The 16996-nt window shown below is 36.4% G+C and overlaps 2 protein-coding genes across 2 annotated transcripts in view; one reads left to right on the forward strand and one right to left on the reverse strand.

Annotated features, from left to right (window-relative positions):
• The window catches only part of MACROD2 (mono-ADP ribosylhydrolase 2), a 2039958-nt gene that overhangs the window by 356540 nt on the left and 1666422 nt on the right, over positions 1 to 16996 (forward strand). The gene's annotated exons all lie outside the window — the stretch shown is intronic.
• On the reverse strand, positions 12126 to 14075 carry FLRT3 (fibronectin leucine rich transmembrane protein 3). Its single transcript, XM_047069510.1, has one exon. The coding sequence runs from the start codon at positions 14073 to 14075 to the stop codon at positions 12126 to 12128; it is 1950 nt and encodes a 649-aa protein (XP_046925466.1).

A 16996-nucleotide genomic window follows, 5' to 3' on the forward strand; every position in this document is an offset into this window, starting at 1 on the left:
CTTCAAATTTTTTTTAACATTTATTCATTTTTTGAGAGACAGAGACAGTACAAGTAGGGAAAACGACAGAGAGAGAGGGAGACACAGAATCCGAAGCAGGCTCTAGGCTCTGAGCTGTTAGCACAGAGCCCAACGTGGAGCTCGAACCCGTGAACAGTGAGATCATGGCCTGAGCTGAGTCGGACACTTAACCGACTGAGCCACCCAGGTGCTGTGAAGCACACATAGTTTAAATTCATTTGCCACTTCTATAAAGTAGAGTGAAGAAAGGCAAGTTTAGAGAAATTAAGTAATTTTCCCTGAGTTACCTTACTAGTAAGTGGTAGAACCAGTGTGGCTTGAACCTGGGTTGGCACAACTCCAAAATTCTGTGCTCTTAACTATTACCCTATATGGAAGAATGACATGTTTGAATATGCTGATATCTTGTCACCTCTACAGTATTTTGCACAAAGAATAGTATTTACCGGGAGCTTTCTAGAAGGTCATTGTGTAACACTTTAATGTCTACATTAAATAATGTCTATGTTTAACATCTATATGAAAACACTTCAGTGTGGACATTAAGTTTTAGAACAGAGTCTGAAATATATAATTTCTTGTCCCAGAAAGATTTTTAAAGAACAAATTGGTGGGGCGCCTGGGTGGCTCAGTCGGTTAAGCGTCCGACTTCAGCTCAGGTCACCATCTTGCGGTCTGTGAGTTCCAGCCCGCGTTGGGCTCTGGGCTGATGGCTCAGAGCCTGGAGCCTGTTTCTGATTCTGTGTCTCCCTCTCTCTCTCTCTGCCCCTCCCCCGTTCATGCTCTGTCTCTCTCTGTCTCAAAAATAAATAAATAAAATAAATAAAATAAAAATAAAAAACAAATTGGTTACTCTGTTATCTGCTATAGACTGGCTACAAGTAGAGCAAGGGATTCAGATACTTTAAAGAGATTCTTAACCCTATATTTCTTAATATTAAAAGATAGTATATTTGGTGGATTCTTATGCATTTTGTGCACATTTCAGAAGAAACTACACTTAATTGCCTTCATTTGGGCATTAAATATTGTACACATGTGCAGTTTGTCACAAGTAAATGTTTTCCCTTACTTTGAAATCACTTATAAATGTATGCATTCATTAAAGAGTTAGCTTGAACTGCTCCTCTTTTTCTCTCTTATTTATCCCCAAATGAAAGAGAAGTGTTAATTGGTTTTAATGGCCCCTACTGCTACCTCTCTGTCTGGGATTTCTAAGGAAAGGTGAACAATTGGAATAGAACTCGTGAAATTTGTCTGGTGAGGTGAGAAAGTTTAATGTGCTTGTGAACCAGCACATTTTCTTCTAGGTAATACTATAACACTATAATAAATATTGAAATTAATTTTCTCTTTTAGACCTAACCCTTTAAGTATATTAGTTAACATTCAAAGAGGAATTTTCTGAAAAAAACATGTTAAGTAAATTCCAGTACCCGGAAAAGATCAATACCTGATAAACCAGGAAATAAGAATCTCTTGTTTAAACGTGTTTATTAAACCAAAGAAAAAAACCTCTCTCTCCTTTTCCCTCCCAGCCTCCCCTTTATGAGCAAGGGCATGCTAATTTAGATTTACAACTAGAAGGGGATAGCCAGGATTATGCAGTTTGCTGTTGCACTTAAACAGAAGACTGTAGTCTCCTGAGACCTGTGTCTGGCTGCTATCACTCTCTCTTTCCCGATAAAAATGATTCCCACCAGCAGGGGCTAATTCATCCGAAACATTGTCCCTGGTGCTCCTACACTGATTCACTTCAGTAACTGTGTGACTTTATTTAACAAGTAACCATCTAGATATTTGTTCTTCTACAACAAAAAATTTTATAGGGTTTCTGGAAACTATAAAGACTATTACCATTCTAACAGCTTTAAGATAACAGATATTTTTTAAAAAATGTTATTTCTTCCACTTTTTAGCAGTTGACATTCCTACTTGTTCCTTTACCAAAGGGTAGCAAGGTGTTTTAAGGAGCCCAATCCTGTGTTGGGGAGAGAAAGAAAGGTGTGCCTTTGTTAGTATTTGCTTCTGTGAAATCAGTTCACGATTCAGAGGAAAATAGAAATGCAGAGAAAGTCTGCTGATCTTGCTTCCTTACTTTCCACTTTTTTTGTCACCCTATGTTCAAATGATAGTTCTAATATCATATGCAGGTGAATATTTCTTCATCATCAAAGGTGAAAATAAAACTTACTGGGTATTTACTAAGAGTCAAGTATGAGTTAAGTGCTCCATTTGAAATATGTAATTTATGGGGTGCCTGGGTGGCGCAGTCGGTTAAGCGTCCGACTTCAGCCAGGTCACGATCTCGCGGTCCGGGAGTTCGAGCCCCGCGTCAGGCTCTGGGCTGATGGCTCGGAGCCTGGAGCCTGTTTCCGATTCTGTGTCTCCCTCTCTCTCTGCCCCTCCCCCGTTCATGCTCTGTCTCTCTCTGTCCCAAAAATAAATAAAAACGTTGAAAAAAAAAATTTGAAATATGTAATTTATTCCTTACAATTACAGAGGCACTATTATTATCCTGTTTTACAGAAGGTGAAACTGAGGCTTGGCAAAATTGGCTAAATTGTTGAAGGCCATACCCCAACAAAGTAGCAGAAACTAGATGCAAACCCAGATCTGTCTGATTCAAAGACAGTGCTCTTAGTCATCATCTCAAATACCAACGGTACATAAAATTTAATAGTGTTTTAGTATATTTTGTTTTACATACTTGGAGTCAGCATGTCACAAGGAAGAGAGCAACCTAAAAAAGACAGATGTAGGGTTAAGATCCTTGCATTTGGAATCAAATTGTTTTTTTGGAGTCTTAATTTTACCATTTATATTGTGTGATATTGGGTGAGTTGCATAATCAGTTTGAACCTACGTGTGTTTTGTGAATTGGGGAGTAAAGGAGATAATGGGTATGGAGTGCTCAGTACATGGTGATAATACTCTACAATCATAGAAGGGATCACAGTTTACAAAGTGCTTTCACAAAGATTGTCTCAGATGATGCTTAGTGATAGAACCCTTTGAAGCTCATTCATTCTTTTATTCATTCATTTAACAATTTTTTTTTTTTTTTTTTTTGAGTGTCTGCTAGAGATTGTTCTACAGGTTGGAAGGATTTAGGTAAAAGAGCAGGAGAAAAAAGTTCCTTGCCTTCATGGAGTTTGAATTTTGATAGGGATAATAACACATAAATAAAATTATTTAGCATATTAGATAATAACAACAACAATAATGGGAACATTTAACTCTCATAGGGAGAATGCCATGAGCCATTCATAATAAAGTAGTTAGAAGCATATTGTGATTTACAGAGTAGCTCCTTGTTTTTCCATTATGGACATTTTTTTTTTTTTAACTTTATTTATGTATTTATTTTGAGGGAGGGGGGTGGGGGGGAAGTGGGGCGGGGGGAAGGGCAGAGGGAGAATCCCAAGCAAGCTCCATGCTGTCAGTGCAAAGCAGGAGGATGTTAGGCTTGATCCCATGACTTTGGGATCATGACCTGAGCCAGAATCAAGAATTGGCAGCTTAATTGACTGACCCACACAGGTGCCCCTCATTTTGAACTTTTTAAAAACTGTAAACCAGTTACAGTTGAACTACCAACTTTTGTTTTTGAATTTGTATTGTTTTAAAACAAAGAAGAGATTAACTTTTAAATTTGTTAGTACAGGGGCACCTGGGTGGCTCAGTCAGTGAAGCATCTGACTCTTGGTCTTGGCTCAGGTTGTGATCTCATGATTCACAGGTTCAAGCCCCTTGTTGGGCTCTGTGCTGACAGTTTGGAGCCTGCTGGGAATTCTCTTCCTCTCTCTCTCAGATCCTCCTCCACTCATGTTCTCTCTCTGTCTCTCTCTCTCTCTTTCTCTCAAAATAAATAAACTTAGAAAAAAATAAATTTGTTAGTACACATTACCAAAGTTCATGAAATCTCTTCTAGCTAGCTCTGAGACTCTATGAATATGGAATTAAATGTAGATCTCTAATATCTTGTCTGTATTTAGTATGTCTGTTAGTATACTGTGAATAAAGCATTTTAGTAATTCAAAGATAATTAATGGTTTCAGTAATTTTTTGTAAAATAAATCTTGACATTTCTCTACCTTTGTAGGCAAAGCAGTAATACTCATGGGTTATATTTCTCAAATTCAGCACCAAGCCTGGCAAATAGGTTAGGTGATTTGGCACTTCCGTTCTGGCTCTTAGAAGACACAAAGGAATCATAAAGATGTGCTGCAGTGAACTCAGACATTAAGATTTGTCTGCCAACTAGGAGTTTAAGTTTATTGAAAGCCACAAGAAAGACAAGTGTTATTTTCTGGGTAGTTTATAGCCATTAACTACTGACCTCCAGAAGTTATATCATTTAGCATTGTAGGGCTGGGTCCATAAGCCTTGGGGGGAAATGCACAATTGCACCATTAAAGTGTTTTGAGATTTAATCCTAAAAATGTCTTCTAGTTGTTATCTCAGTAAAAGGAAATAATTGGGGGTGGACGAATTCCTTTTTTTAGTTATTAAGAAATGTATTTAAAGAGAGTGGTTAAGAGCTCAAGCTTCAGGATCAGACAGAGTCCTTGTTCCACCACTCACTATGTAACTCTGAGAACGATTCCATTACAGCTCTGAAATATATTTGGCATCTTTCCTTTCTCTCCTCACTACCACCATCCTGTTCCATATTACTTATTTTCTATATAATGGCTAGTGACCTTATTGCTATTGAAATCTGATAGTATAATCCCCACACATCTTTCTCCTCCTCCTTCGCCCTCTCCTCTACCAGGTTAAAAATCCTCCAGTGTTTTTTTTTCATTCACTAAAATGAAGTCCAGACTCCTTACATTGGCCTTGGCCTATAAGACCTTGCATACTCAGATCTGGGCCTGCCTCACTGAACTTACCTCTGTCTTGCTCACAGAGCTTGAGCCCCTGATATGTTTCAATCTTCAGATTCACTAAGCTGATTTCCTGCTTGAAACTTTAATACATCCCCTTTCCTGTGCTCAGAACACTCTTTACCTTATTCTTCACATAGCTTACTCTTTATACCTCAGGTCTTAGGCTTTCCCTTACCACTGAATCTAAGTTGTGTTGTGCTCATTCATAGCACCATATTTTTCTCCTCCATGGCTTCTGTCAGAACTTTTCACTTCACGTTCATTCAGTTTTAGATTAGTATCTGAGTCCCTACCTCCTCCAACTATAATCTCCATATCTTTTTGGTTTAGTGCTACATACCCAGCTCCAAGCACAGTTATTGAGTGTGTGCTCAGTAAATCATTATTAATATTGAATGAATAAAATATCTCATTACCTTTCAAAGCCTTAATTTACTCATCTGAAAAATGTGGATAGAAATTATCTGTACAGTTATTGTGTGAATTAAATGAGATTAAAATATATAAAATACTTAGCACTGTGCTTGACAAAGTCCTTAACAAACAGTATCCCAAAAATTCATTAAGCCCACTGTATGTGTGAGACATTGCTAATGTTTTTAGAACATATTTTTAAGAGAATTTTGTTAGATTTTTGTTTTACTTAATCTTTACTGTTTTTTTTTTCCTTTTTATCAACATTGCTCTTCATATCTAGGAAATTAAAATGTGGCAGTGATTCCATGCCCTTTTAATACAACATTGGTATGAACTAGCCTCAGCTTTGTAATGTCACAGTTATCAGAGCCATGATGTATATTCAGAAGGGTAATTAGTTTGGGTAGTAATTTCCTAGACTATCCCTCACCTCCTCCCTGCCCCAGCCAGCTGGCCTTGAAAAAGAAGCGCTTCTTTTATGTGTGCACACAATCAGTCTGTAAAATCCCATTATCCCCAACTTCCCCACCCCTGTGGCTGCATGCTTCCTTTTGAAGCCTTTTAAAAAAAGGAAAAAAAAAAAAAAAGAAAACTGTCAAGTCAGTTCTAAAGTTCATTTCTAATCTCATTTCACCCAAATAATATAAAAATGAGAAGGAGGTGGGGGTAGGAAGTGGGAGGGATTCATAATGTGATTTGCTTACCTGTTCTCCAGGAGTTACCTTTGATACTTGTGGGAAAGACTGATAAAAGTAGAAATACTTCTTCAGTCTATATTTTGAGATAAAATTAGATTTCATTCTGTTTTGATGTTCAAAGAATAGAGCAAGGTTAATTTGGTTATTCTATTTCTTTTTCTTTCATCTGTTCAGAATGTGTATACTGTTTAGAACAGGAGTTTCTACTAACTTCTCATGACCAACATCCTTTTAACTGTGATCATCTGCTGGAGTCCTAAGTGCAAGGCCCTCCTCTGCTCTATTTTTCTGTTTTGTGTGTCTTTCCATCTGGGAATTTGAATTCCTTTTGGGTCCATCTCTTAACTGCTTCCCCTGGGCCTACTGCAGTCTTTCACTTTTGGGTTCTAACTCCCTCTGTATCTGACATTTTTCTTAGCATTCTTTCCATGACCTTGAATTAATTGACATCTGTTCCCTGAGGATTATACCTTCCCTGTCACTATTTGATGAAAGTTTGGTAGGGGAGGGGTGTAGAATATAGGAAGGGACTTTCAAAAATTTTTTTTTCCTCTGTCCCTGAAAGATTACTTCCTGAATATGTTTCTGTCACCATTACTCAAAAACCCTTTCTTAGGAAGTCCTTTTTTTATATCTGTATCACCTAATCCCATCATCATCTCCCTCCTCTTCATCTCGGGGACATTTCCCCATCTTCTCTTAGGACCTGTCTTACAAACCTTACCATCTTTCCAACCCTTTCCCCACTCTCTCCGTAACTTTGTCCTCCTTGCTGGTGACTCTTCAAAAACTGCAGCTTCTCAGTCACACTTTTACTTCAGTCATCTTAGACTCACAGCATGACTTGGACCACACCTCTCCGGCATCCCAGTTTTCTTCTATCAAATATGCTTCCCTGTTCTCATTGTAGATTCTTATCTCTATACCCCATCTTATTCCTAAGGACAGTAAATATTCCCCTTGGTATTCACTTCCTTTCCTTATCTATCTTGATCCTTTCACCCTCAAGACTTCTTAAAGAGTAGTCCTGATCACTGTTTCTGTTTTCTTTATCTCCCATTATCCTGTCAATATCCTAGAGGCTTTTACCTCTTTACTTTGCTGACACTGCTTCAAAATCCTTGGCTATCTCCTCCTTTTCTATTTTAAACAGTGTCTTCCAAATCTAAATTCCAGACTACCTTTTGACATCCTCTTTTTTTAATATTTGTAGTTCCTTGATTTTATAATATTCTCCTTGTGATGATTTTCCTCCTTTTTAATTGCCCCTTTTTGGCTTTTGTTTTTGTTTTTTTGACTGCTCTCTCTCTTCTGTCCCCATAAAGGGTGGGTGTCCCTGTGGCTCATCTCTTTTCCCTCCCTCAGCTCACTTCTGTTGCTGCTGTCTTCTACCCTCTCACCTTTAGTAATAATGTGTTAGACTGTTGAGGATCTCTTCCCATACCCTCGTTTCCAACTTCCCAATAGACATTTCCAGATGGATAACATAGAAGTATTTTAAAACCTAATGCAATTATAATTTATCATCTAAGCTGGGTCACTAGCCAGTGTAAATCTATACTGTGCATATGGCCACCTGTTCAAACCTAAAATGTACAAAAAACTTTGAGATTTTTTTCTAGTAGTTTTCATCATTAAGTGCCTTACCAACATTCTACTTACCTGGCTAAAAGTCATCACCTTCAATTTTTATTCCTTCCTCAGTTCCTAATTCCTAGGAATTCTACCTTTCCTGTATCTTTGAATTATACTTTTTTTTTTCTTTTTTTAAATCCCATTCCACTGGTTAGGCCCTTGTTTTCTCTTGCCTGCAATACTGCATGTCCTTCTACCTTGTCCTCTTACTCTCAGTTTCTTTCTCCTCATTCATTCTTCATCCAATATTCCTTATTTCTACAATATGTCCCTAAAAAGTACACTAATTGTTTAAATAGCTGCCCAGAAACCATCTCCAAAGCATATCATCCAGACTTCTTAGCTGGAATTCAACACACTGCTTATATAAAAAAGCTTTTCCAGCCTTAACTCCTTTATGAACCTTGTATTTCAGCAGACCTATTGGCCTTTCCCCAAATACCTCCAAAATCCATAATCCTCAGTTGCATCAGAATCACTTTTGGAATTAAAGAAAACTTAAAAAAATTGTTTTTTAATGTTTATTTATTTTTGAGAGAGAGAGAGAGAGAGAGAGAGAGAGACAAAGCACAAGCAGGGGAGGGGCAGAGAGAGAGGGAGACACAGAATCCAAAGCAGGCTTCAGGCTCTGAGCTGTCAGCACAGAGCCCTATGTGGGGCTTGAACCCACAAACCCTGAGATCATGACCTGAGCCAAAGTCAGATGCTTAACCAACTAAGCCACCCAGGCACCCCTGGAATTAAAGAAAACTTTAAATGCCCAACCTTAATCTGAGAGATTTAAATTTAGTTGATCTATATTGAAGCCTGGTTATCTTAATAAAAGCCTCCCCAAGTGATTGTGACCAAAGCTGGCATTGAGAAACATTGTCCCTGTTTTCCTATCTCCATGACTGTTCACCATTTTCTCTACATGGCCAGTATCTACTCTTCTTGTTTTCTCTTTAAATATTTTCTTATCCTTCAATTCCAGCCCTCATTTTACCTCCTTCATGAGATCTTCTTTAATCCATCCAGATAGATAGTTATTTTCCTATACTGCAGTTACAGTAAACTTTCATTAGATTATATGTTTATGCCTTATATCCTCTAGACAGGATACTTCTTGAAGCCAATGCTTCTGCTATTTATAGTGTAGAAATCATTCCATATAGGTCATTGGCTGTTGAGATTATTTGTAGAGAACTTTGAAGTTCTTATCAAAGTGATTGATAAGCGTGAGTTATTTTTTGCTAATATAACCAAAGGTCCAAAAACATAAAACACAATAGTTTTAATTCTAAGACTATGCTAAATTAGGATTTGCTAATCATGCTAAGTAGGAGAAAGGAATTAGAACTTTAAATGCCACTATTGTTTTCAGCAGCAGATGAGCTAATATTAAAGTGAATTCAGTGATAGATTGGTTCCTTGAACACCCATGCCTCAGGTGCTTTAAAGCATATGGGTCTCTTTGGATTCCTCAGGAAAACTGTCATGTTGGCATATAGCTATAAAATGTGCTTTACTCAGAAACTGTAGTTAGTAAAGCAAAGTTTTTTTACTAGTTCATTTGGCACAGGGGGATACTTTTAATAAATAGGCCTTGCTGAAAGATAGAGAACAGTGTTGTTTTTAATAGGGAATGAGAGTATAAATACAGTGATTTAATGCAGTTACAAGTGGCTGCATCCAAAAACAGTTTTTGATTTTTGTCAAACATTCAGCAAGGGAGTGATTTTTCCCTCTTTTTTTTTTTTTTTTGGTAGCTTCCTCAATAGTATTCTTGTTAAATCTATAAGTTGTATATTCAGGATGGGATTTTTCTTTTTCCTACAATTTTCTGTTAGTGCCTGATCAGTAAAAATTGTGAACATTTGTTTGGGATATATGCACATGTATTTATAATAAATTTAGTGCCCTTTAAGGTAGATATTTGTATTTTATCATTTTATTAAAAGGAGATACATATATATATATTTGTTCAGCAAAGCATTTAGGTTTCATAGACCTAGGAAAAGAATAAACTTTTACACTGTTATTGCTATTTATATTTGCTGATATAAAACCCGTTTCTGATGTATCCCAGGTAAAATAATTAAAATGCATGTATTAGAACACACATAAAATTTCCTGTGCTCATGAAAGATGCACTAATTGGAAATTAGTCAATATAATCTTTTGGCTTTTGGCTTATTATAAACTCATAGGTTTATAGCGATATAATGGAATCATCCTTTCTGGCAGCACTGTAGCTGAACTACTTAAAACCTCTGGAAGCAAAAGTCAAACTTCCTTCACAAAACGTTCCCTATGTTTAAGGTTAATCACATGAGTCTTTGCTAAGTTATTCCTAGAAAACAGGAATTCTTCATAACAAGAAGTCAAAAGAGATAACCTTATTGGGAAACATATGTAGATGGCAAATAAATAATAAATAACATTTCACAGGCTGCTGGAGATGTTTGTCAGTGGACTAGCAAAAGGAGAAATATCTAACAAACCTCTGGAAACACATGGTAAACTTTCTTGATCATAATAGTAGTAACTTAATTTGGTTGAACATTGCGCAGTTTCCATGCATATCATCTCCTGTAAGAGATGAGAAAGTGGTTTGCTTTTAATTACATACCTAGTAAGTGATAGATCTGAGATTTCAAATCCTGTAGTGCCAACTCATACTACCAAAAAGCTATTAAAAAAAAATATATTAGTTTTTCAAAGACCATTTTAAAAAGTATCAGTAAGGACAATGGCAGCAACGTAAAAAAGACTGAAAGATCACAGAACCACTTCTGAAGCTTTCCATCTTTGGAGTGAATAAGCAAAATAATAGTATTCCAAAAGAATGATAGAAAGTTAATTTGTTCGTGAAACACTGAACTCTTTAAAGTTAAATGATACACAAGCTCGAGATATTGCTATATATATATTTTTATTTGTAGTCAACGTTTATTTTTATGCCTAGAAAAATACATGGGGGTGCTTAGGAATAATGTGCTGGGCAATTTGCTACTTTAGTGATAGTAACATAATCCCGAAAAAGCAAGCACGATTATTTTGTACTTTTTTCTTGTTTTATTCAGCAATAAGACCATAATTTTTCATATTTAAGGAAGTATGAAAAATTTGTCGAGTTTTAAAAGCTGAATACATGTAGCATTGGATCAAGGCACATACAAGACTGGCCAAAGGGCGTACAATGCACTTTGGTTTTTTGTTGGAAAAATAAAAATCATGGCAACAGAAAAATGATGTGGTTTTTAAACAAGTAATAGCTTACAATTCAGTAGGAAGCTAGAAAGAAATGTTACATTACAAGTTCATTATGTAATATGTGGAAAACTGTGACAGTAATGGGCAGTATTCTTGATCATTGTGAAGGTAAATTGAACTTTTATGTACAGTGTTAAAACATTTCATATAAACCAGATCTAAATTTGATTTCTAGTAGTTATTTTTCTTTTAAATTCTCCCTTTTTCAAAGTACTACTTTCTCTGCATTGTTGAGGGGAATTGCTTATGGGTACACTACCTTTTTAAATATGTATGTTTCTCTTTTGATATCATTTATGATAAAAACATTATAAACATTAACAATTATATCTTTAGAATTCACTTTTCAAAAATCAGGATGGTATAGGCAAAACCAAAATGCAATTCTGGTGTTTGTGTCATTACACTATCAGAGTCTAAGATTTCATATTTTCCTAAGTATAAATTTCCCCCTAACTTAAGAGTGCTCTTACATTATTCATTTTGTGAAGTCCTTTATTCTCAAAGCTTTGTTAACAGTGGTTTTAACAGCAGACTTCACACTCCTTTATGCCAGCGGATGTATTCAGTTCAGAAGATATGCATATTTTCTTAAAAGTATCTAATTTGCTTAGAGTAAAAATGGAAATATGCAGCAAGTTTGATATTGCCCATTACGTCACATATTTTAATTTATTGAATACCACTGGGATAATACAAATTTAATAGCTGGAACATTCTTTCATAACTATTTTTTGAACTTTAAGTTTTCTCATTCAGCCAGGTTTTCTTTTTTTACATTTCATTAATACCAAAGTGAAAAATGGCCTGTGCTTATACTACAAGGATCTCATGTGAACTCAGTCCTGATTGTTCAACACAGCAAGAAAATTCACTTTCACAGTCAACAAGTCATCTTACTCAGTAGAACACAAAGTAAATGGTTTATAACTTCAATATTTGCAAGGAAAATACAGTACAAATTACTAAAAAATACTAAAATATAGACTTGTGTTCAGGCATCTCTACTACATCAATCGCAGCAGTAACCTGAAATTTGAAACTTTTAATAAAAAGTTCTTAAATATAAATTATATGGCAAATGTACAGTACATTGCTTTTTTCAGTCTCTTTTTCCAGTGTTTTGCAGTAGAACAGGGTTCCTACCATCATCTCCCTTAGGTTTAAAAAAACCGAAACACAGTCAGCTACAAGGCCTCCAGCATCATGAGTGTGAGTGATCTGAGTCTGGAATACCACTGTCTCTGTAGCTTCGGTTACTACTGCTTTCACTGTGATTGTTTTTGTACAGATTCATTCCATTAGGAGGAAATATGGTGTGTATTACAAATTCCTCCTTTGAGATTGGTTCATTGCTTATTGGTAACATCTGAAAAGAAGTCTCCCTGATTTCCAGGATGGAGTTGTCCTTCTTAGTGCCAGCTTCCGCATAGTCATCCTTTCTTCTCCTCCCTTTGCTGTACGCACAGTTCCTTGAGAAGAGTGATCCGTTCCTATGAACGTACCAGCACACTAAAGCAAGAAGGGCAATGGTGACCAGGGCCACAGCCCCACCAATGATGGCAGCCAATGGTAAATTGGGGTTTTTGTAAGGTTCTTTCTCTTGCTCTCGATTAAGGGTGGTTGTAGGGTTGTACATTCGAAGGGGTGCAGTTTCAGTCTCAATACAAACAGGGGCTTCATCAAATAGGTAGAGGTTACTGGTTTCCATGGGAACCATGCAGACTCGATATGGCGAATCAGGCTCCAGGGCTGTGACTAAGTATTCATTGCGTTCCCCTGTTACGATTGTTTCTGTTATAGATCCAAATGCTGGGCTATGGCCCAGTTTGAGCCAGCTGAGTCTTAAAGCAGTCATAGGTAGGACAAGTTTCCAAGAGATATGAATCGTGTCAGAGGTGACAGATTTCACAGTAATTATAATTGTTTTTCTTGCTGGACTCCCTGTGGTTCGCTGATCTTTAGTGAGCTTGGGGTTCTTAATGTCTGGTTGTTTGGTCACTGGAGCTGGCCACTGTCCTTGAGCAGGATATACTGTGTTGGGTATTGCAGTGGTTATCTGAATGGTGCTTACCACTGCACTGTCCTTACAATCGAACAGTTCCGCATTAAGGTCCTTGATAGCCATCCCCCGAACTTTTTCTGGGGCTTGGCACATAAGCCCACGCACATTGACCTTCATAGGTAGTGACTGTAACCAGTCACGTACCCATTTCATTTTGCACCCACAATACCAGGGATTGTTGCGAAGAATCAGTTGGGTTATATTGTCCAAATCATCAAAGATACCCTGAGGTAAATTACTTAGGTTGTTATTGGACATGTCGAGTCGATACAGCTGCCTTAGATAAGAAAAAGCATTTGGGGGCACCCGATTGATGTGGTTATCTTGAAGATAAAGCTTCCTCAGGTTTGTGCCTGGAAGGTTTACTGGTGCAGCAGTCAGGGAATTCCGCACCAATGACAGTTCTGTTAAGTTGACTAGGTTGAAGAAAACTTTATCACCTAAACCATGGTTGTTCAATAGGTTTCCATCCAGAACCAGGCGTTTTAGGCTAGTGAGACCTTGAAGAGATGGTGATGAAATAGTGGATATGCGATTATCGTCCAAGCGTAGTTCTTCTATAGTCCTGGGCAAACCCCAAGGGATTGTGCTGAGGTGATTACGGGACAGGAAAAGCAGTCGGAGATAGTTGCTGTCTCGGAATGCCCCTTCTTCAATGCTAACAGCAGAGACAGAGTTATCATCTAAATGTAATTCTTCCAGATAGGGAATTTTTGAAAGTGAATCATAAGTGATAGTCCTTATGTTATTTTCTTGCAAATGTAACTCTTTTACGTACTTTGGTAGGTTGGTAGGAAATTCATCTAAACTGTTGTGGTATAGGTATATTCTTTCTACTTTTAGCAAGTTTTTCAAATCGGAAGGAATTCCAGCGTTATTTATTTGGTTGTTCTGAAGGTAGAGTGTTGTAGCATCCTCTGGTATTCCTGTTGGAATGGATGTCAGAAAGCGATCATTACAGTAAATGAAACCTGCATCACAACGGCATACAGATGGGCAGGATTTAGCCATAACTAAGAGAGGTGCCACCTGAAGGAACAGCCCAATTTTAGTCCAGATGAGGAAGATGCTCCAGGCTGGGCTGATCATGGTCAGCACTGTTGAGGTCTTTGTACACGGTACTGTCAGAGCCCTAAAATGGAGTGAGTTAAAAGAAAGACAGAAAACAGTCAGGTTGTGATACTTAAAATAGTGTTCAAAATATATGTGGAAACTAAAATGTGTAATCGCTTTCAGCTTTTTAATTTTTTTTGCATGCTTAGGGTTTATCACTAGCTTACAATGAACACCATCCTATAATCTCTTTACCTTAAATGTTTGTAGTATTTAATTAAAGAATATCATGTCCCAAGTCCATTTGATTTTGAAATGTTAAATATAAAAGTTTTACTGAGAATTCTAAAGCACTTTCATAATGTTTGATATCAGTTCTATAGCCAGTCACTGACCAAGCTAATCAATTTTCTAATTTTTTCTTAACATTAATAATGAATTGAGACATAGGAATATGATTTATTGTACTTAAAGATAATGTTACTGTTTTTAAAAATCAAAATTTGATGTCTACTTCTTAGGTAGACTGTACATGTATAGAAATGTGTAGTAAAAAAAATCCATCCTCTTAATATTCAAAGGAATAGTCAGTTAAATACCTCTTAAGACCTGAATCCTACTAAAGCCATTCATTTGTTTTGATTATTGATGTTATTTTTCTTTGATTATTAATATTAAGAATTGTTTCATTGGTATTTCTAACAAGAAAATCAGAAGGAATCTTTTTAATCTATTTTAAGGGAGGAAAAAAATACACAGCTAATACATCCAGCTAACCTAAGTGGAAAATTCCATTTCATATTAACCTAGCTCACTCTTTTCCCTTTTTTAATGTTTCACACTACATGGCTTAATGGCTTTGTGCAAACTTTTCATTATGTTCTCTTTCATAATATGTTTCACAATGCATTTATCTTTCTTCAAGTTCTAATCTAGGATATGGGTCAACTTTCCCCATGGCTGGAGAATTACAGATTTGTACTAATCTACTGTGTAATATGAGCTCTTCTGTACCTTTACATATTAATTAGCCTCTATAATTTCAGGCATGAAAATAAAACACTTTAATATTTTTCCTACCTTATTTAACGATGTGAATAAATTTTGCGTGAGTGAAAATCCAATGCACATATATTATTTTCCTGATGAGGGGCTGGGAGTTAAAAATTCTTGTTCAGTCCTTGGAAATGTTCTTCACTGTTTATTCAAGTAATCCTATGCCGCACACACCTCCAGATCAGGCTTGCTGTTGTCAATGAACATTCCAGCTGCAGTTCAGCATGGTGGGCAAGCTCATTAAAGTAGGGACCAGAAACAATTCAGCTTCCTGTTACTATGTAGAACACATGGCTTCCTATGTACTTTTTTTTTTTTTTTTTTCTGATAGAGTTTCTGTGTGAAGGTTCCTTTTGTGTAGCTTAATTCCCTTAGTAGAAATTGCTCTCTTTGAAATTCTTATTGGCTCTTCTGTGCAATGTGGTCAGAGATAGTAACTTCAGATCCTCATGAAGAAAGCCATTCATGATGCTAAGGCCTGTATAGTAATAGGTTTTTCAGTCATTTACCCCCCACCTTTATTCCTATACAGGATTATCCAAGTATAAACTTTGTACAGTAGCTATATCCTGAGGTATGATTACCTGCTGTGAAATAGCTATTTCCAGCTTTTGCTTCTTGCTGCTTTCTCAGAATATCTGGTGCAGTCACGTTATACAAGAACAGGTATTCTTTTTTAAGAGGTATAGAAACTTAATTCAAATATTCTTCATGGGGGAAAAAAAAAAAGGAAGCATACTAGATTTCCTTTACATTTCTCTTCCTTAAAATATACTGGGTATGAGCATCTCCTGTGAAAGCAAAAGGTTTTAATAAACTATTAATAATGAACTTTTAATATGAGAGATTTCCTAGAAATTTAAACTTAACAGTTCTTTCTTTAAGCAAGAAATCTTTCATCATAGTAGTTGGTGAAAAGGATAAGATGACCTGTTTGTTTTTTACTTCGCAATTTTGCTATACAAATAAAGTAGGAGCTGAAGTTGAGATTGTCACCAAACAGATAATTTCTACTGTTAACTGTTAATGTCACTTTGAATTAAACACAGAAGCAAAGCGTCATTCAAGAACCAGTAAATGCCTTCCATGGCTTTTGAATTCATGTCAGGTCAATCTTTAGAAGTTCAATTTTAAATCTTAGATATAAAATGATAAAACGTTTGAAAAGAAGAAAACAAGTGTACAACAAAGAGGTGAGCAAATACGTAACAAGGATTTTGACAGAAATGCCATGGTAACTTTTAAGAGATTTCTGAACATGGTTTTACAAAGTCATACAATCTACAATTTAAAGAGTTGAAAGGAGTTTGCTTTAAATCTTTTCTTTCGATTTCTTCGGTGCCCTGTTTAATTCTTCCTGTAGGCCTCAATTTTCCCAATTGTAGAATGTGAACCTCATCTCCTTCCTCCTTAGAGGTATTTCTGAGGACTAGTTGATGATCTTGGAACTCTAGTTACTCAGGTATTCTTGGCCAAAAGGTAGCATAGAAGTTCAGGTTACTATTAGTTTTTTAGGGGAATATAATTTTAATTTTCTTTTAGCAAACTGAACTTGAAAAATCTGTATTTGGAAAAGAAAGGACACTATGTCAGTCTATCTCCTTATAATGACCATTCAGAAAGCATAACAAAATCTGACAAGGCATTTCTCTCTAGATTCAAACATGAACATGCCAATTTCCAGTAAGTTTATTTGTCATTTCTGAAAGAAGACTTAAGGCTTCACCAAAGAAACCAGTGATTTTAATGTTGACTGCTTTGTCCATTATCTAATATCCATGAAGATTTTTTGGGGTGGAGGTGGGGAAGTACGTGGCATCAGTATCTTTTATGCAGGATGACCTACTCAGAGGCTTTCTGTATATGTAGGGAACATTAGGGTGTCATGGAAATATTTGACC

This window comes from Lynx rufus, unplaced genomic scaffold, assembly GCF_022079265.1.
Source record: "Lynx rufus isolate CCGP_SWC_20201006 ecotype Redwood Valley unplaced genomic scaffold, mLynRuf1.p SCAF_8, whole genome shotgun sequence".
Lineage (NCBI taxonomy): Eukaryota > Metazoa > Chordata > Mammalia > Carnivora > Felidae > Lynx > Lynx rufus.